Source organism: Macaca mulatta, chromosome 2, assembly GCF_049350105.2.
Source record: "Macaca mulatta isolate MMU2019108-1 chromosome 2, T2T-MMU8v2.0, whole genome shotgun sequence".
Taxonomy (NCBI): Eukaryota; Metazoa; Chordata; class Mammalia; order Primates; family Cercopithecidae; genus Macaca; species Macaca mulatta.
In genome coordinates this window covers 31,341,059-31,362,160 of record NC_133407.1, presented here as the reverse complement: position 1 = coordinate 31,362,160, position 21,102 = coordinate 31,341,059, and the positions used below count along the sequence as shown (strand labels likewise).

Genomic DNA, 21,102 nt, shown 5'->3' with positions numbered 1-21,102 from the left:
ATCCCAAAGTGCTGGGATTATACGCCTGAGCCACTGCACCTGGCTTAGTTGGAAATTTGAAATTAGATTTATGCAGGAGTGTCTAGGTTATTATGACGTCTGATTCATCTCTTCAAAGAAAGGGGTCAGTGTCCCCAGTGTCACTTTCGGCCATGCATCATGAACTGAGTCACAAGTTATAGGGCTATTTCCCAGGTGTTTCTGAGAGAAGAGTACCAGACCCAGAAGTGTTTTGCAGACCTGTCAGGGCTCAGATGACATGAGCAACAAGAATGCGGCAGACCTTTCCGGGGGAGGAAAGGTGGGAGAGGAAGGGTGACCCGGGAACATAGAGGATCTTTCACAGCAGGTGCCAAGACTCTAGGTCCTCCTCTTACATTCTGGTGAATGATCATTGTCACCTGGCTGGAATTTGTGCAAAATTGGCTGCATTCTGGGAAAAGCACTTGTCAAATCCTCCCAGAAAAGAGCCTGGAGCCAACATGTCCCTCAGAAACCATCCTCCTGGCCTCCCTAGAATGCCTTCTGCCCCTGGACACCTGAGCAGTTCTTATTTCTTTGCATAGATTAGGAGGATATTCCAATCTATTCTGCATTAAAAGACACTTTTTTTTTTTTTTACATGCTTCTTCCTCTGACAGCTATAGCTTCAAGCAGTTCTCTTTTTAGCTAAAAAAGCTTATCAACTATGTGACCACTGAACTCTATACAATCTACAGAGTTGGTTAATATTATGGACACTTCTTTAAGGAATCATCTGAATCTTTAAGCTGTAGGAATTGACCCATTAGTGGATCATGAGATTAATTTAGTGGGTCACATCCAGCACTTATGAAAATAAAATAGAATCAAATAAAATAGGGGAGGAGGTATCAGGATGAGCAAGGTATTGCATGCAGTATGAGGATGTTTGTTTCATGAGCCTTCTGTTTCAGGGTGTGTATGGTGTGTGTATTCAGGGGTTAGGGTGTGGCGGTGGAGGCAGCTGACTAGCTAGCAAAGCTGTACTCCTCTACACAGTATCAGTGTGTCCCTAGGAAGGGGTTGCCCTTGTGTCTGGGTAGGCTGCTGGGTGACTTGCTTTCCCAGTGGAGTGTGATTAAAAATGACACTTTCCTTCTGAGTCAAGGTGGCTCTGACATTGGTGGGAAAGTCCTAAAGGATAGAGCCTCAAAGTGGCTGGGTCCCTGAATCACTGCATGGAGGAGAGTCACACACAAACCAGGAAGCCTCACTTTGATACTTATGTCTGTGAGAAATGGACTTCTCTTGTTTTAAGCAACTGACATTTTGGAACCTGTGTGTTATATAGCAGCAGACACAATCCTATTTAATATATCATGGAATATATTTTTAAGCCAGTCAAATTTCATCATAAAATGTATTTATTACTGTGGGGTCTGGTCAAAAAAGTTTGAAAAAAGTGCCAGCTCAGCCGGGCGTGGTGGCTCATGCCTATAATCCCAGCACTTTGGGAGGCCAAGGTAGGTGGATCATGAGGTCTAGAGTTCAGGACCAGCCTGGCCAAGACGGTGAAACCCCGTCTCTACTGAAAATACAAAAAAATTAGCCGGGTGTGGTGGTGGGCACCTATAATCCCAGCTAGTCGGGAGGCTGAGGTGGGAGAATTGCTTGAAACCCAGGAGGCGGAGGTTGCAGTGGGTTGAGATCACGCCACTGCACTCCAGCCTGGGCAACAGAGCAAGGATCCGTCTCAAAAAAAAAAAAAAAAAAAAAAAAGGAAAGCCAGCTCTACATCAGCCTCCTCATTTTTCAGATGGAGTGTCAGAGAGAGTGGGGCCTACCCACTGTCTCTTGGACCAGCTGGGACCAAACCCAGCCTACACAGGAGGGGTGGGTGATAACATGAGGCCTGGATCTGCTTTGTTCCCATGGAATCCAGCAAAGCGGATCCCCAGTTCGACTCCAGCAGGCACGTCTCTCACCTGTCTCTGCCACATCCACTTTGCCACCAGGGGACAGAGCTAACATCTGGCTCTGCTTCCTGCAGCCTCCAGCCCCAGAGCAGCTCAGGGACAGGAAGGGTAAACTCTGCCTGGCCTTGCTGAGCTAGTTCTCGGGGCTCCCACTGCAAGCTCTGTGGTTAACGCCTCTGCTGGCAGCGGACGGGACAGACTTTCTCTGAAAGTCTGAGTTTCTCTGAATCTCTGAGGTGCAGGATTCTCAGAAACCCAGTGGCAGCCTTGCCACACACCACTGCTGTGACGCTGGGTGAGTCACACACACGCCCAGGAACAAGCCTCCATATTTTGTGACAGGGTGAGTTTAGTCCCTGGTGCTGGTGCTGCACGGTAGATGGAAGCACAGAGGCTGCTGCGATCATGCGGAGCTTGTCACTTCCAGGAGTTGGAAGCCACCCAAATCCTGCCATTCAGGTGCTGGGGGAGGGGAAGTCCTGAGGGGCAGAGCTTTGGGGCTGTCTGCACACATGTGGCCACATCAGCCCAAGGCTTTGCCTTCCCCATCACCAGCCCCCATGGGGAGACTGGGAGGAGTTAATGCAGGTGACAGCCAGACCAGGGCCTGGAGTTTGACAGGCTTAATCCCCTTGCAACACTCCTGCAAGGTGGCCAAGCTAGGCATTTGCCCCAGCCCCACCCCCCCATATTAACGATGGGGAAATGGAGCCTCCCGAAGCTTGCTTGTCTTGCTCATAGTCCCCTCTTGATTGGCTGACAGTGGGCTAGATGGACCCCTGGCACCTTGAGGGTGGAGTCAGGCAGGCAGGGCTCAGGGCACTGGTGTCTGATGGACACTAATCTCTCTGAATGAATTGGGGTTGGTTCTAAGCGACACTGGCTTCTATCTTTCCCCAACCTGTAAGCAGCCTGGGATTTGATCAGAGTTGATTATGACTCTTTCCCCAGGGGTGATGTTTGTGGGAGGAGCAATGTTTATGGGAATGAAAGCAAAGAATGACAAAGAGGTTTAGGGAAAACCTGATACTAGCTGGTCCTCAAGATCTGGGGAGGAGGAGGTTTCCATGCTCTCCCCCACCCCACCGTTCTGGGCTCCCAGAGTCATCTACTCATCTCCTCCTCCTCTACATACTCATATTCACCCCTCACACTCCAGTGGCCCAAGCTCAGTCCCTTCAAGGGAGGCTGGTCTAGTTGTGTCCCTCCCCAGGGGGAAAGGGAACTGGGACTTCCTGAAGGGTCTCTGCCACATCCTTCCTATCTGAAATTATCTCACTCATGCATTTACTGGGCATTGCCTTTCTCTCCCATTGGATTGCAAGCTCCCTGAGGACAGGCATCTTATCCATCTTGTTCACTGCATGTCTCCAGCCCCCAGCACAGTGTTTGGCACATGGTAGGTGCTCATAAATATGGGTAAATAAATAGCTAAGGCTCAGAGTCCCTCTTTTCAAGATAAGAAATGCAGAATCTGGACTTGGACATGAATACATTCAGCAGAAGGCAGGGAGGTAGGACAAAGGCCTGGAGAACGTGTACAGTCCTAAGATGGGAGAGTTTATAAGAGATGGGTCCTGCTAGTCAGAGTATCAGGAAATAGCCACTGCTGCATAACGACCTTCCCCAAAATTTAGTAGCTTAAAACAGTCATTTAGTTTGCTCACAATTTTGTACTTTGGGAAGGGTTTGATGGGTATAGCTTGTCTCTGCTCTGCACGGTGTCGTTGAGGCCAAAGGATTCACTTCCAAGATGGTATTGTAAGTTGTTATTGACTGTTGGCTCCTCTCCACAGAGCTGCTTGGGCTTCCTTGCAGCATGGTGGCCAGGTTCCAAGTGTGAATGTACCAAGAGACAAGAAGTAGTTCCCATCTGAAGCTGCATCATGTCCTCCATATTCTACTGGTTGAGAAGTCACAGAGCCAAGATTCAAGGGCCTCTTGATGGGAGTGGTGTCAAAGAGTTTTCGGGTGTGCTTTAAAAACACACCTAAGGTTTCCTGGAGGAGAGGAGTGAGCAGCTACACATATTGCAGGGTTTGGATGGGGCCTGTAAGCTCCCTAGTATGGCTGGAGCAGCCTTAGTCTACCACCGGATGACTGAGGCCTCACTCCTGCTACCCTGCAGAAGCCTGCAATGTGCATGGCGGATTACAGCCTCCAAAAGCGGCCGCAGCACTTCCAGTCCCACATGTGCTTCTGGAACATTACTCTCCCCATCAAGAAGTGCTATCGATTTTCATTCCCCTTGAATCTCCATGGGCTTGGGACTACCTTGATGAATAGAATGTGGCAGAATTGATGCTTCTTGTGACTACCTTGATGAAGAGAATGTGGCAGAACTGGTGTGCCTTCTGAGGCCAGTCATAAAAGGTGAAATGGCTTCCACCTACCTGCCTTCCCCTCAGACACTCGTTCTTGGATCCCAGCCACCATTCTGCAAAAAAGCCCAGGCTGCATGTAGGTGCTCTGGCTGACAGCCCAAGCTAAGGTCTCAGCATCAACCATTGGACATCTTAGTGAAAGACCAGCCTTTGAGTCTTCCAAAGACCCAGATAACAGGGGTACCAATGACAAATCATCCCCACTGTGCCCTACCTGCATCCCTGCTGCACACAAGCCATAAACATCATAAACTGTTGCTGTGTGACACAAAGCAAAATATAACAATAGGACTTTGGGAAGCAGTTCCATGCGCAGGAGTCTGGTGGAGCCTCACCACAGAACAGGTTGGCCACTGAAGCTGGCATTCACCCCTGTAACCTGCACGGCAGGGAGAGGTGTTGTGGGCAGAAGAAAGGGCAGGTGTTCAGCCTTGGGCAGAAGGGTCGCCAGTGGGGCTAGAGCACAGCCCTGTGGGAATGCGGTGGTCAAGGAACCACCTGTCATCCTGAGGGTTCAGAGGGACTCTTGGTGGTATCTGCTTCCAGGAGAGGGGGTGAGGAGGTGAGCTGGAGTCAGAGGAACAAGGCCACTGGCCAGACCTGAAAGTGGGAACAAGGCCTTCTCTGTGGTGGGATAAGAAAGGGTCTGACCAAGCTGTGGGATGGTCCAAGGGCCAGGAAGCTGTGCATAGACCACTGGGCCCTGGCATTGACAGCTGGGTAGCTCACGACCAGGGGCAGAGCTGAGGGCAGGAGGTAGGGATGTTGAGGGCCAAGCATGTTGTCAGAAAGGCAGTGAATGATGATCTCTTTACAACATGGCCTTTGTTGGTTGTCCTGCCCTTCACAGCACTCTCTGGGGGACTGGGTGTGACATCCGCTGCAGCCCCATCACCCTTTCAGTTATACTTACACCTTGTTAAATATCCCTTCATTTTTCTGAGTCTGACACATGGGAGGGGCTCCTGCTACCAGGCAGCTGCTGGAGTTAAGCCCAGATGATGGGTCGGTGGCATGCCCTCGGGACCCTTCCGGGGCTCCACAGCTGGCACAGCCCGGGCACTCTCTGGTGGTTATCACTGAATGGCTGGGCAGCATCAAGTCCTTTGTGAGGGGCCATCCCCATCACTGCAAGTGCCTGTGGGAAAACGCAACTGCCTGGCTGCTGTAAGTCCACCCCTCAACTCGGTTTCTACCATTTGCTGAGCAGGAAGTGGGAGTGCCCCACCACAGAGGGCAGGCGGCAGGCTCACGCTGGGCCCCGCTCACCCACTCACCTCTGTGGTCTCCTGGAACCCCTCCCAGGCTGCATAGAGGATTTCCTCTGGGCTACCTTAGTATTTAATTTTTTTTTTTTTGGTGTTTGTTCCTAATATAGAAACAAGTCTCTTCCAGCCACTCCTGGCAATCTGAGGGGCATTTTGTGTGTCCCCAGCACCTGTGCAGCCTCACACTTTGAGGGTATCCAAGCACATCTGCTGGAGGAACAAGTGGCCCAATATTGAATGGGCCCTCTGGGTCGGTGTCATCTGTCCCCTCTCACCAACAGATATGCTGCTCAGAGTCCAGAAGTTACTGGTGATGCACACATGTCCTTAAAAGGCTAAGAATGCTGGCTGTGGCAAAGGCAAACTACTAAATGAAAAGGAGCCTCAGTAGCTCTTCCAGCAGGGCCTGACCAGCTGTGGGTAATGTTCACTTGTGAGAGGGGGCAATTCGGCAGGCCTGGGAGCAAGAGCTCACACAGAGGGCCTGCCCTGGCCCTTGAAGAACCACAGACACCGGGGCGGCAGCCTCTCAGCACAGCCCTCATCTGTGAGGACTCTGGGCCCACCTGACAACCTGCACTCTCTTCCCACTCACCCCCGGCCTTGGTAGGGGGTGAGCCAAGGAAAATGCTTCTGCCTGGAGAAGGGGCTCAGGAAGAAGGGTGTCTAGGGTGTCTTAGCTTCAGTTCTCCAAGAAGCTGACCCTGAGAGAAGATTCGAGAGCAAGTGGAGCTTAACCCTGCAGGGAAGCCTTGGGAAACCACCAGCACTCACACCAGGGTGGCTCCACCCAGGGGCTAGGGGCCTGGGGCATTATGCCCCGACTCAGCCTACGGCTGAGAGCTGCTCCCAAGAGACGGCATTCCCTCACACTTGCTAGCGACTTTCTAGGGCCAGGAGCCCAACCTCAGGTGGAGAGGTGCAGGGAGGGCAGGAGGAGGTTCCAGAAGCAATGAAGTGGTCACGCTCAAGGGACATGGGTGAGGCACTCCTGGAGGCCAGTGGGGGATGCCAGTGCATGTGTGGCTGTCACTGGTCTGAGGAAGCTGGGGTCACCTTCACTAGCATGAGCCATCTGAGGAGCGTACCAGGCCCTCCAACCTTTTGATGGTAGAACCTGTGGGGAGGGGCTGTGCCCACAAGTGGAAAAGCTACTTGCTAGCTGGGCTGGGGACAGAGGCCCAGGCTAGAGATGGGCCCAGGTGCAAATTCTAAGCTGCCATTGGCATCAGGGCTCTGCCTAAGCTATAGAGATCCCCCTCCCCATCCCTCCTAGTTTGTCACTTAAGAGTATACTCATCTTTCCCCCATCCTCACCTGTGGCCTTTTCACCAATCTCACATTGGATTGGTGGAAGTGTGGCTACCAGGGCAAACCTGGTGCTGATGGATAGCAAGCCATTGGGGCCGCCCCTAAAATGGTCTCTTGGACCAGTGGGCTGAGCAGGGCTGCCTCAGGGTGGGACCCGGGCCCCCCAGCAGCCTCTGAGGTCCTGGCTGTCAATGGTCGGGGTAGGACTACATGACCTCCAGGGGCTCTTCCAGAATTAAGCATCATCTTTGAAACTGTCAGGCATTTCATGGTATGTCAGGCTCTGTGCTAAGTACTTTCAATTGTTATCCTCTTCAATCCCTACCACACCCTATGAGCTAGGTGACTACTATTATCTTCCGTTTGCGGATAAGGAAACTGAGGCCCCAGAAGTTAAGAAACTATCCCAAGGTAGGAAGGGTATGTCAGAGTTGGGTGTGAGCCCTGGGCCAGGCCTAGGACCTGCCCCGTGGTGCAGTGAGGCTGGACCACAGTGCTGGGGCTGGTACATGGTTCCATTGTCCACTCCCCGCCTGACGATGCACTCCGAGGGACTCCTCTGGGCCGGGCCTGATCAGCACCTTGTGCCCCCATGCATGGCCTGAAATAAGTCAAGCTACAGTCTCAGTTTCACATTAGTCTTTTATTATAACCATATTGAATGGGATCGCTTTGCCAAAAGGAGAAATCATTTCTTAAATCAATATGAGTTATAGCATAAAGATGGATGAGAAAAAAGCGATAGGACATAAATGGCATCACTGAATATTCCATCAATCAAATGAATTGTGCCACTGTAAGAAAAACTGCTATGACAGCTTTTACATCAAAGTGGTCTCAAGCCTGTTTATACCAACTTTATACATCTTTATAACACCATAAAAAGAGAGCTTTAGAAAGTAACACTGAGAAAGCAGTCTGGCCTTTGAGAAGGAAGCCTGGCTTGCCAGGTGCCATCCTCAATGCATCCGGCCTCTTCCCTCTGCTCCACAGCCTCCCCAGTGCCCCTCCTCTGGACACACAGGGCAGGGGCCAGGGGTCAGGTGTGTGTCCGCAGGAAAGAAGGGATGGAATTGGTTGTAGCCGCCACAGAACGGCCACTCTATGTGGGGACCTAAGTCCTCCATACACACTCCTGTTCTATAATGAACCCCTGGGGCAGTTTCTTAAAAAAAAAAAAACAACACAAAAATCATGTGCATCAACTCTGACAGGTTATTATTAGGAGGCCAGCATGACTGCCACAGAGCTTGCTATTTGTTCAGCATCTCTGACAAGGAGAGGAGGCATTCCCGCATTCCCGTTGAGAGCGGCAACTGACCCCCAACTCCCTGAGGCAGCTTCCTTAGCAAGCCCAGGGCTGACACACGAGAGTCCATCGGTCATCTGCAGACAAGGCAAATCACAGGGAGGTCCTGGTTTATTTTTAGAGTCACATTCCTTCTGCAGTGATATTATCTCTTTCCAGATTGCAGTTACCTCTGAACATCAGCAGGAGGTCAGCTTTGGCAGAGTAATCCAGTGTAACTAAATGTTTAACGTGTTATCTGACCCTGTGGCATACACTCAAGGTAAGGCAAAGTAATTAGACTTGCTAGTCTGTAACTCTCACACGTAATGTACAAAGCTAAATTTTAGCTCAAATTCCAATCCGATCAAAGAGGAATGCATAAAACACATAGGGGCATATATAAAAAAAGGAGATGATGATGGGAATTAATCTAAGCTTCATGTATACAAAATGTATTTAACTGCTAATAATCAAAACATAAGAGTTCCACTGATTACTACATTTGTTAACAAAACACAATATATTCAAGATTTAAAAAATGTGCAAGTAAACATAAGTATCTGATAAAATAATAAAAGGAACACATATTCTTTAATAGCACTGTAACTAATAAAATTGCAAATAATACTCAACTATGAAGAATAAAAAAAAAAACACTTAAAAAACAAAAGGCAGTAATACAATTGTCTGAGTATGAGCCTGTGGGAATTTGAGGCTGGTACTGCCCATGACCCACTGTTCTTGTATGTCTCTCTCCTCCCAAGAGGGCGTGAGCTTGTTGGGGGACACAGAAGCACTATCTCTGAGTGAACCCATTGGTCCTCACATGCCACCAACATAGCACAGGATAGAGAGGACCACGAGGACCTGCCTCTAGTGTGCAGCAGGGCTGGGAGTTTTCAGTAACTATTAAACACCCAGCCAACTGCAGGGAGCCAGCGGAGAGCCTTATTGGCATGGTGGGTGCCTAGTGACTCTTGCAGGGCCAGAGACCTCAGCTATCATGACTCTAGCTCTAGGGCAAAGGAAATACTAGAGGTCAGCAGGTGACAGTGGCCCAGCTGCCCAGGGATGACCAGCTTTGTGGTCCTTTCCAGTCGATCCCAGAGCCCTGGCAGGAACAGTTCTATACCTCTTACCTGAGAACTGAAAACACTGACACCTTCCCAAGGTGCGAAAGTGACCAATGGCAACCCTGCACAGCTGCAAGGTCACTCACTGTATGGGGGCCCCGTGGCTTACAAAGTGTTGTCATAGGGATATGTGCTTGGCAGCAACTTACTCAGAGGTGCTGAGAGGAACACTCAGAGCCAGAAGCCAGGGAGCTACTGTGTGCATCTGCCAGGCAACTGCCCAGTGGTTGAAGGCCAGACAACCTGTTGTCTGGCAAAACCACAGTTATTATTCACCTTACATGCTGATGTGGGAAGAGGAGATTTCCCTGCTAGAGTTTAAGAGCAAACTGCAGAGCTAATGAGAACCCTCCTCTCTCCAGTAGCTGACTTGAGAGGGAGTCACCATTTTCTTGGAGGGCGGGTGGGAAATCATGTCATTATCACATTTGTCTACACAGATATATAAGGTGAGCAGTGGGAGGGACGTAGACAGTGTCTGCTCCTCTATACTGAGCTTTCATTTGTTACCATGAAGGCCTCCACTGCCCAGCTGCCTCGCCATCCTCTGAGGACAGGCTCAAAGAGTCAGTCATCCCTGGTATGGCTGCTCTCCCTGATGGAGGCGAGACAGGCACTGTGTCCCTCTGCCATCCTTACCCATTCCTGTTAGAATTCCTGCGCAGGCAGAGGAGAGGAAAAGCATCCTTTCCAGGGAATCTTCTTTAAAGAGAGAAACAACTCATGTGATGCTCTGTGCCCATGATGGTTTCCTAAGGTGCTGGCTGACAAGGGGGAGAGTCTCTGTGCAGCCCAGGAAGGCACTGGCATGTCAGACCCGGTCCTGGCAGTGGTGCCCAGGATGCAGGTTCACAGATGAGCACAGGCCCTGCAGTTCCTACATTTGACTTCCAAGAAGGGAAGAGGTTGTGCAGAAATCCTGCATCCTCTTGGCATCTGGAATGTTCTCTAGGTATCCTTATTCCCCACAGAAGGGACTCTAGGTCCAATTCTCTAAGTCTTGTGACTGCTACTTTAAGGCCAATGAGGAATTCTGACTTTGGGTGGGAACGAACTTGGGTTTTTCCCTTTACTCCTCAGTTGACAGGTGTATATATACAGCTCTGAAACCAGAGAAACTTGACTAGAAAACTGTCTGAAAGATGTTTATCCCATAAAGTCAAGGCCACATTTTCCATCTGAAGGATAGTAATATTCTTATATCTTTTGAAATCAGTGCAGCAAAAACTGGCTTATAGTAACCTTGTTTTCTGACTATGAAAGATTCTAAAAGGTGAAATACAATTGTTTAAGGAGAGACATTGATGGCCTAAGGACTGGAGATGCATTCTTTAATACATCAAAAAAAATCTGATGCTACATCGCACCTAAATATGATTCCTAAGTTTAGACCCTGTTTGCAGAGATCATTATAACTTTGAGAGGTCAGTAATGGGTTTGTTTTTTTCCCCCCAGCCCTGGAATCCACTAGTTCTAGTTCATTCTATCGCATTTAGATCTGCAATATGGCTTCCCAATGCAGTAATAAAGTAGGCTTAGACAGATTTCCACAGAGGAAGCTTTCTTGGTATAAACCAATTTTCCTATGTCTGGTGCTTTGAGGGATAGAAGATAGGAAAAAACGATTTCTCCTCCTTCTAAGTATAACTGATGGAGTTGCCACACATTCTTGGCTGGGAGGAAGGGGACAGAGGAAAAGTGTTTCTACTTTTCTAACTGTGAGTGTGATACTGGGTGTGTAACTCAGCTCTAACTCAGAGCAAGAGTCGGGTAGGGGTTAGGTAAGGGCCCAGAAAGCCCTGTCTGCATTTGGCAAACCTAAGCCTGTGTGCTTTGTGGCCATATATGCTTCTCTCTAAGGGGTTTCAAAGGGCTAGACCAATGCCAAATGCATGCCGGGAAGGAAGCAGTGGTTTCAGAAGGGTCTCCACTGGGCAAGCCTCAGTCTGGCCTTGGGGCCACTAAAGGGTGGCTGGATCCCTGTGGGGCAGGACTGGGCACTGTGGTCAGATGTCCAGGGGACTCACAATGGTGAAGCCAGAGTCCTTGCTACTGTCGTCATCAGGGCTGGAGCTGGGGTTGCTGGAGGAAGCTGAGGCTGGGCCCATCAGCGGATCTGAGAACACCAGTGGGGAGCAGGCTGGGGCCTGGCTTTTCCCAGAGGAGCTTCTGAGGGTGCGAAGAGGCTGGGCCTGGCCAGAGAAGGAGCCCCTGGCACTGCTCCCATCATCTTCTTTGGAAATCAGGATGAAGTCATCGGAACTCCCTCTATCGGTGCACCCTGGCGTTTCTGAAGAGGCCTGTGAAGTGCAGTGAGAAGTACAGGTGGATGAAAGAAGAAACCGGCAAAGAACTGAATGGAAGGCCCTGTGAACTGGGGGACGCGCTGTGAACTGGGGGAAGCTAGGCCACCTCAGCCTACATTCGATCTTGAAAGACGCAGTGTTTGACCTGCTGCCCCGAAGCCCACGCATTTACCAGTGGTGCGGTGCCAGCAGCATCTTGTAAGCCCCTCCAAAGCCAAATGCTGGCTTCCCTGAGGGAACAAAGTAAAGCTCCTGTTTGACAAGCTTCAGACGGAGGCAGTGCCTGTGCTGCTGGGGAGAGCCAGGTTCAGGAGCTGGCCAACAGGTTGCAGGCAGAATCCCTACCAGCCTCATGCGGGACCCTGCCATGCAAATCACCCATCCTTCTTGAACTTTAACTTTCATCTGTGAAACAGGGATAAAGACAGTGTCTTCCTCCTAATGTGTTGTCATGATATAGTGAGATGACATGATAGAGTGAGATGACATGATATAGTGAGATGACATGATATAGTGAGATGACATGGGCAGCTGCTGGCTCCCTAATGTGAGCTGCCAGATCTGGAGTGATTTTATTACTGGCTAGAAGGATAGCTTTCAGAAGGCCTGAGGTATTTCATCTCATCTAGATCTCATTGCTAGCTCATCTTGGGTATGCACATAGGGGTCTCCTGGAGCAATGGTGGTAACCACTAGGTTCTATGAATGGGAAAACCAAGAATGGCAATTGCAAAGTATAATGGCAAAAAGTATAGAGATAGAATTGCTTTACTCAACAATTATTTTCTTTTCTTTCTAAGGAATTATGAGTAGCTTTTTATTTTTTAACTTAATAAAGTTAACATCCACGAACACAGGTAAAGGTTTTGGGTTAGCAAAGCCATAGTTTGACCAAGGACATCCAGTGCCAGCCTGGCAGAAAGAATGCCTCACCCAGTGGTGCTGTAAGGTGATGTAGTGCCCACACCTGCCTCCCTCACCCTGCCGGCCTACCCTCCCCACAGCGTGGGTGGAGTCTCGTGCTGGGGTCTCCAGTCTAATGAGATATATGGAGACCCCTGACTGGAAGTGTCTCCTGAGTCCTTGGGCCTCCAGACTGGCATGGCCTCGGCCATCTGTGGGCGCTGTGGGCTGTGTGCAGAGCCAAGAAGGGGAATGAGTAACAGTTCTCAAGAAAATCTGGCCTTGAGCCCTGACTGACAGGCCTCTCTCTAAATCTCACGTCCTCCTCAGTGATGTAGGGGGCGAGTGGCTAAATAATGACTCGGGAACCTTCCACCTCTAATGATTCACCAACCTTTAGGATATTCAGTTGGAGAACATAAACAAAATTGGCCTTTAAGATCACAGAGCTGCAACAGGCCTTGAGGTTCTTCATCTCAGGTTCTAAAGCTGCTAACATTCTATCAACACATTAACTCCTACACAAGCGAAGAAAAACGTAGCACGCGGTAATCTGGTAGCAGGGGATGTGATCTCAAACGACACTGGAGCTGTTTGGTAGAGAAGGACTGTCTTTTTTCTGAGTTGGAGGAAAAGAACTAAAATCTCTTCCCCATGACTGTCTCTATATAAGGTGCACCTGGTAAGAGCCGTGCTGCCTTTGGGGAGTGCACTGAAAGCTGCTGGGGAATCAACAGAGGCCCCTGGGTTTGACTTCTTCCAGAGTGTAGACACTTTGTTCACAGGACAGTTGTCCTGCACTGTAAACTGTGAAAATCTTGACCTCTCACCACAACACAGGGCTGGAATGCTACTTGGTGGAGCTTATCCTAGGTTGAAAATAGAAAAGCACGTTCAGCAGGGCCTAGTTTTTAGAGTGGTGCCTCTGCTTCAGAGATACTGAGATCACTTATTCTCCTTTAGCTTATAGTAAAGGTGTCAGTAAGATTCTGAAGTGGAGAAATACTTTTCAAAGCCCATGACTAAAAGTAAAGCTAGTTTCTACCATTACTCTAGGTATTTAGCATGCTTCCCCCAGTTCCTAGATGAAGGTCACAGACTGCCTTCACAGACAAAGCAAGTTAGAGCTGACAGGTCCTTAGCAGGCATTTTCTTTTACTGACCCCTCTCCTTGCCCCTTTGCATTACAGATCAAGCAAACAAGCCCAAATAAGAGACCTGGTAGCTTGGCCAATGTCACAAGGCACAACAAAAGACCCCACTCTTCTGGACTCCCACCTATAATTTTTTTCTAGATGCAGAGCTGACTTCTGTATGGACTTCTCTAGCAGCCTTAACTGCTATCTGGTGCCATTTATAACATTTACAGAAGTGTTGTAAATCCCTAGGTCAATCCTCTCTTTTTACCAGATATGGGTAAGTCTTACACAATTAGAAAAGTCTTCAACCTGTCAGTCCTGCCTAAAACTAGCCAGGATCATCACAACACATATCCCTCTTACCCACTGTCTGCCATCTTCCCAGTCCTACCCCATTTCACAGCTTGAGTTTAGGATGGTTGTAGAAGCAGGTGAGCCCAACTATAGACCAGCACTGTTCAACAGACATTTTCCATGATGATGGAAATGCTCTCTATCTGTGCTACTCAGTACGGCAGCCCCTAGCCACAGGTGGATGCCAAACACTTGAAAAGTGGCTAGTGTGACTGAGGAACTGAATTTTTAATTCTATTGAAATTTAGTGCATTTAAATTTAAATAGCTATGTGGCTGGTAGCTGTAATAGTAGACAATATGCGGATTAAAAGAGGGGACCCAAGTACCAAAAGGGCAAGTGATGTGCTGGCTGACTAATGGACCCAGGGTCCCACAAAGTCTGCCTTCTACTGTAGTTGATTTGAGTTAGTTCATCAAATACTTCCCAAACGAATGTGTGAGGATAGATGCTGAGAAGGGAGGGAGAGCGTGTAGCTCTTCTCACTCTATAGAATACAATTTCACAAGACTGCTGTTTTCAGAGCTGGAGGTAAGATTTGCAAACCAAACAGAAAGAACACGATGAGCCATGTCACACCAACCTTACAGTGAGGAGCAGGGCATGTGAATTCCCACAACGGAAGAACACTTTCACAGTTGCTTTTGAGGAAGGGCATCGGCAGGGGGACCATGAGCCATGTGTCACTAGGCAGGGGAGCCTGGTCCTTCTGCAATATCTTTTAGACATTATTTACTGATTAACCAAGAAAGCAACGAAAACCCATCCCTAAGTTAGGAATGTGCTATGACACAACCCATTACAAACCCAACATGTGGTGCTTACATCTCCAATGTGTCAAGAACCTGCCTAGCACTGCTCCCCTAGGCCCTGGCCCTCCATAACTGGGAGCTCATGAGAGCAGGGGATATATCCCATAGTCTTGGACAGTAAAACCAGTTCCTGGCACAGCAGGCCCTGGAAGCCTTCAGAACTCCCACTTGGCTCTCTTGGGACGCATGTTCCTGGGTGTAGCCTGTCCACAGCCCTCTGTATCTCTTCCCACAAGCAGTGAGGAGGAAAACCTAGCCAGCTCCAAGCACTGATGAGTTAGCTCCTGCAGGAAGAAGGTGGGTACTTGGCAGCTATCTCATGCCTGGGAGACCCCCGGGGCCTTTATCAGCCTAGCCCAGATCCTTGGGTTTTGCAGTGGAAGGCCCCATGCACTTGGCTTCTTTCTGACTTGCTTGAATTCAGGAATTCTCTCAAGAAATCTCAAGATTTCCCTGAAGGAGAGAGGAGAGCACTGCTTCTCTGTTTCTCTCTTCTTCAGTAAAACCTTTTTCAGGAGTACTGGCTTTGTATAAACTGCTAACAGCTATGGGGAAGGGCCATGGCAGAGAAGAGGTAGAGAAGATAAGCCATTTTATTTTCACTTGTGGGGTCTCAGCCCCAGGAAGGGCAGACTGTGTCTCAGAAGCACATGCAGAGGTGCAGTGTCTCTCTTGGATGCTGCACGTGATGGGGCCCTGCCAGAACAAGGGCGCAGTTTCATTCACACAGACACACCTCATGGCTAGCTTATCTTGGGTATGTACGGCGGGGTCCACCGGGGCAGCAGTGGTCATTGGTAGGTTCTTACAAATACAGAAACCAGGGATGACAACTGCAAAGTATAACCATTAAGTTTTAAATTTAACAAATTCATTAGTGGTTTTAAAATATCTTTTTTCTGTAGCAAATTGACACACTCAACTAAAAAATTATGCTAAGGTTTTAAATAAAATTTTCAATTATAAATGCATTGTGGCTGGGCCTACACTCAGTAATATTTGAATAAGTAAATGATTATTGAAAAATAAAACATCTGTGCAAGGAAGGAGAATCTGTGAAGAAACGAATGAAATTAAACTGGCAGTATCACTGTCGCATTCATGTGGCTACAAATGCAGAGCCAAAGCACTCCATGAACATTTCATACGGCCTCAAGCAGAAGTCACCCACGGAGTCTCTTCTGGAAGAGCACCCTTAAAACTGAAAAACATTCCCACTCAAATGTCATTTTGCTGTTTTAAACTCACACAAAAAATAAATAATTTACAAGTGTCTGAATGCTAGTTTTTGAGAAAGTGACTTAGATAATATTTTGCTAATGTTCATTTTCCAAGATGAAACTTTGTAAGCTGATTTAAAAAATATTATTAATAATTTAAAATATAGGTGGGAAATGAACAATCTCTTTGTCTTATCGGATAATGGACAGCAAGGCAGCATGGTGGGACTGAAGCTTACTGGGTTGGGGCAGGGTTTCTGAAAACATAATGCCTGGCAGGCTAAGTGCCTCTGGCCTCGGAGCCTGTGTGTGTCTCTCTGACCTTCATTTTCTCACTGGTCAAATGAGCAGGCAGGACTAGGCACATAAGGAAGCTGTAGGAAGATCCTTTGTAGCTGGGAAATTCTGTGGTTCTGTGATAAAATAAATGATATACAATGTCGACATCTGAGAGTAGGGGTCAGCACACTATGGCCAAATCCAGCCTATGGCCTGTTTTTGCATGGCCCCCAAGCTGAGCATGGTTTATATATTTTTAAAGGCTTGTGATAAAGCAAAAACAAGATACAAACACACACACACACAGAAAAAAACAATGAATATGTGACACAGATGACCGTATGTTGCCTGGAAATCCTGAAATACTCTGAAAGCCTTTACAGACCCCTGCCCCAGATGGCAGACATTAATGAGAAGTCCCTCCCCATGAAGGCAAGAAAAAGGTTCTAGCAAAGTGAAATCCACTTGAGATAGCATGAGGAAAGCGTAGACAGTACTTCCTAAAGGGGAAAAGAGGCATCAACTGGAGGCAACTGACAACCAAGACAGAGATCCAGCTCTCCCATCCCACAGAATGGGCATGGCAGGAGGCTCAGGCAACACTGCTGCATACACGTTTGTAGGGCACTTACCGCATGACTCTAGGAGACACTTGTCTCATCAGTATCATTGTGAATGGCACCCCCTGCAGCACAGAGTGCACAGGCTGCACAGCTCTACACGGCACCTCCACAGCTGAACTTCACACATGATAATCTGAAGTAACTTTGATAGGGTTTATATGATTCTTAACTTTGAGGAACTTATGTGAATGTACTCCCTTTGAGTTAATGTAACATGTGCATCAGAGCTTCTGTACCTGTTTAATGACCCCAGACATTTGATCGCTCTGGCCCTGGCCTCGGCCCTGGCCCTGGCCGCTGGAGCAGTAGTGGTTGTCCGCGATGGTGATCTGTTCGTTCTCTTCGGCCTCTAGCTGGCTCTGGTTAAAACGCAGGGAACCTTTTAGAATGTCTTTGATCTATGTTCAAAGAAGAAGAAAATAAATGAATAAAATGGATGAGTTTGTTTTCAGATGCTAGCTAAATCTCTCAGACATTTAAACTAGCCGTGTCATCCATCATTTTTAATAGTATGAATATTAGTATTTTACTATAAGAAATAAATAATGAGAAAAAATCTAATTTTATCAAAGCTGCTGGCTTAGCAGTGAGCAAGAAAAACGTCAGGACATTTAATAGCCAAGTTCTCGCAGGGTCACATATGGGAGTCACATACTTAACACTATCTTAAAACAGGAAGCATAATTTGCCTCCACACCCACTCCCACTGCACAGCTTACTCACTAAAGTGGCTCCACCTGAGCTGGACTGTTCATCGCATAGGTAGGCATCTGGAAACAGCATACTCTTTTTCACTGACATTTATGTTTCATTTAGATCTTCAAGGCTTGGGTCAATGTGGTCCTTGAGGGCCTAAGGCCTGCTGTAGGTACTAATTATGACTTGTGCTCCAAAGACATTCATGAATTCATGGATGAATGACTGAATATGATGCTGGTCTACCCACACTAGCTTTAGGTAAGGAACAAATAGAATGGGTTTGGTAAGAGGAAGGAGAGGTGTGGAAAATGGAAAACCAGTGTGGGTTGCAAGCTAGTCAGATATAATCGTTAGAAGGAACAGGGGGCATAAAGAGGTGGAGATGCAGAAGGGGCTCTGTCTGGGAAGAAATAAGGGTTAGGGGGATGCTGGCTCTAACATGGTGCTACATGCCCTGGGAGTCCGTCCCCACAGCAGGAGGGACACAAAGAAATAGTGTCAGAGCAATGCATATACCTGTTTTAATCCTGCCAGGGAAACCAGAATTTGATCTTCTTTTTCCAAATTTTCTTGTAATATCACATCTTGAATATTTACTGAAAATAGAAGAATGACATTTCATAACCAATGCTCCGAGCATAACCTACCTGCTGCCACACCGTAACTTCAGACAGGCTTGGGAAGTTTTCTGCCAAATCTCACAGCAACTATTCCCACAAAGGATGCTCTGCAAACTGCAGATGGGGAAGCTGCAGCGTTGAGTGGAGAGGGCAGCACTAGGCCTGATACACACAGCCTCCCCTCCAACATTCCATGAATGTGCTCTCATCATGACAGATGTGTCTTCACTTCCAACAAGAGATCTGGGTACCTCTTGCTGACACGATGTGGCCGACAGCCTGGGCCATTCATCTAATCTCTAGGAGGAAGCTTTTCAGCCTGGGCTTCCTATATAGCCTCATGGGTCAATGATGTTACCTCACCTCTCTCTAAAGACCAATTCCTTCCAGGTGACTGAAATTAATAAAGAAACTGTCTTTAAGGATTTATAACATAAAACATGTTGCCATTTCAACATGATAGTAAAAATGAGAGGCCAACCTCATGGCACTACAGGTTGTCATTAGATGACAGTGTCTATGGAGTCTCCTCTAGGAGACTTAGCCGCCACATGAGAAGTCTTTCCTCCAGACCTGATCTGAGGAACCCACCAAGCCAGCTTCTGACCATCAGGCTCAGCACTGCACTGAGCTGCTTGCCTGTCGGTATGTTAAACACTCAGTGGTCCTTAGCCTTCCTTGCTTTCATCTGCCTGCGGGGATGCACACAGCTCTAGCAGGAACTGTGGCATTCTGAGGCAGGATTCTCACAAGGAGCCGGGGTTGGGAGGAAAGCCTAGTTTCCTGGGGATGTACAAGAGAATGTGTTGGTGGAGGAAGGGAGGAGAGCACAATTAAAACACATTTTAAAAAACATGCTGATAGATACACCAATCTGAGAATCACTACAGTGAGCATGTTCACCCTCCATTAACATCTGCTTTCTTATTCTTTGTGGTGTAAAAAAATGCCCCACTTATAATGTCTTCCATGCTACATTCTTAGTCACTCACTGAAGATTGTTCCAGTTGCTACGGGACTCCTGGATTCCATGCTTGGCTCCGTATAGCTACTAGGGCTAATATACCACTCCTCACTTGCTCAATGCCCTGCACTGGCAGAGGCAGGGTCAGTGCACTGTGCCCTTGGCCTGGGGGCTCTTGCTCCAAATCTATGCACACAGGCTTTATTGTTCAACTTTCTGCTTCGGTGTTGTCTCCTCAGAGCAGCCTTCCTGCCCACCCAGACTAAAGAAGCCCCTAAAGGACTCTCCAGTCTCTACCATACCGTCTGTTTCACTGTATTTGTCAGCACTTGTCACTGTCTGATGCATGTATTTGCTGGTTTATTCACTGTCAGTCTCCCCCTAACAGGATATAAACTCCGAGGTGTTCTTGCTCAGAGCTCTATTTCTAGCCCTCAGAATAAATGCCTGGTGCATTACAGGTACGTGATAAGTATTTACGGACTGATGGAATGAATTAATAAATGAACATGAAAAAACATGCTTGGAGCTTGCATATCAAAACACTACTATTCTAAATATTTCCAAAAAGTATTTCCAGTAAGGGACAGGGCAAACACTGATACCATCAACATGCCTCCAGCCTGATAATTTATTAGAATCTTCAGTAAGACTAAATTCATAAACCAGGGTGATAAGTCTTCTTACATACTGTAGCAGAAAAGCAACAGCTTTTACTTATTGAGAAAACTTGACTGTAGTTTTGGCTATTAGAATGGCCTGCTACAAAACAAGAAAGCAAGCTGAATGGGAATGGAACGACAGATGTAATCAGAGAGCAAATGTTTTAGGTTTCCTTAAAAGCCTGTAACAATTTGTTTTCTCTCAATAAAAAAACAAAATAGAATCCACTCAACAAGACATTAACAATAAGCAACTGCAGAAAATTCACAAGAACCAATTCTGTAGGTCTTTTAGAGCAGCAGTCCCCAACCTTTTTGGTACCAGAGACTGGTTTCATGGAACACATTTTTTTTTCCACAAATGGTGGGGGAAATGGTTTTGCGATGAAACTGTTCCACCTCAGATCATCGGGCACTAGAGTCTTACAAGGAGCACACAACCCTGATCCCTCGCACGCACAGTTCACAATAGGGTTGTGATCCTACCAGAATCTAATGCTGCCTCTGATGTGACAGGCGGTGGAGCTCAGGTGGTAATGCTGGCTCACGTGCTCCTCACCTCCTGCTGTGCAGTCCAGTTCCTAACAGGCCACGGACCGGTACTGGTGCATGACCCAGGAGCAGGAACCCCTGTTTCAGAGGATTGAGAAAGATGACTTTGTTTGCAGGACTGCTATGGCTTTTCAGGTTGAGCTGTGAGGGCCTGAGGGCTGGCAGAGGCAGCGTGGCACATAGCACTGGATGCTTGGACAGGGAAATGGATTTTGTCCCTGCTGAGCTGAAAGGTGGGCTCAGGTTTCTCAGCTCCTACTGGGTAGGTGGGGGCAGCAAGGAGTCTGCTCCCAGGGCCCCAAAGGAAGCTCAGCAAGTGGAATCAGGAGCATCAGGATATTTGGTGGAAGAATAGGGGGCTTCCTAGGTTCAAGGAACTAAAGAAAGTGCCCCTGGAGGTCATACCCACAGGGCAGAGGCCAGCACAAAGGGGGAATCTGCAGAAACCAATGTAAACTGCTGTCCTAACTAGACCTTTGTCTCCTGCTTGCCCCTTTGATAGTCTGCTGTGGAACACATCCTAAAACAAGAAGATGTGGCCATTGCCTGGCTTCGGCCCCCAGTGTAATGGCGGGGCCCATGGCCAGCAGCAACAAGGACCAACGGCCTTTAGGTCACAGTCTATGGGCATACAGGGCAGTCAGT

The 21,102-nt window shown here is 48.0% G+C and overlaps 1 protein-coding gene across 2 annotated transcripts in view; it reads right to left on the bottom strand.

Annotated features, from left to right (window-relative positions):
• Positions 1–7,528: 7,528 nt before the first annotated feature.
• Positions 7,529–21,102, bottom strand: part of TBC1D5 (TBC1 domain family member 5) — a 564,710-nt gene continuing 551,136 nt past the window's right edge. The window contains exons 22-24 of one of the 2 annotated variants that reach the window (XM_015132185.3): positions 18,176–18,255; positions 17,197–17,358; positions 7,529–11,624 (exon numbers count right to left, since the gene is read on the bottom strand). In XM_015132185.3, the coding sequence (XP_014987671.1) occupies positions 11,331–11,624; positions 17,197–17,358; positions 18,176–18,255 (536 nt within the window). In that variant the 3' untranslated portion in view covers positions 7,529–11,330. 2 annotated transcript variants of the gene reach the window in all.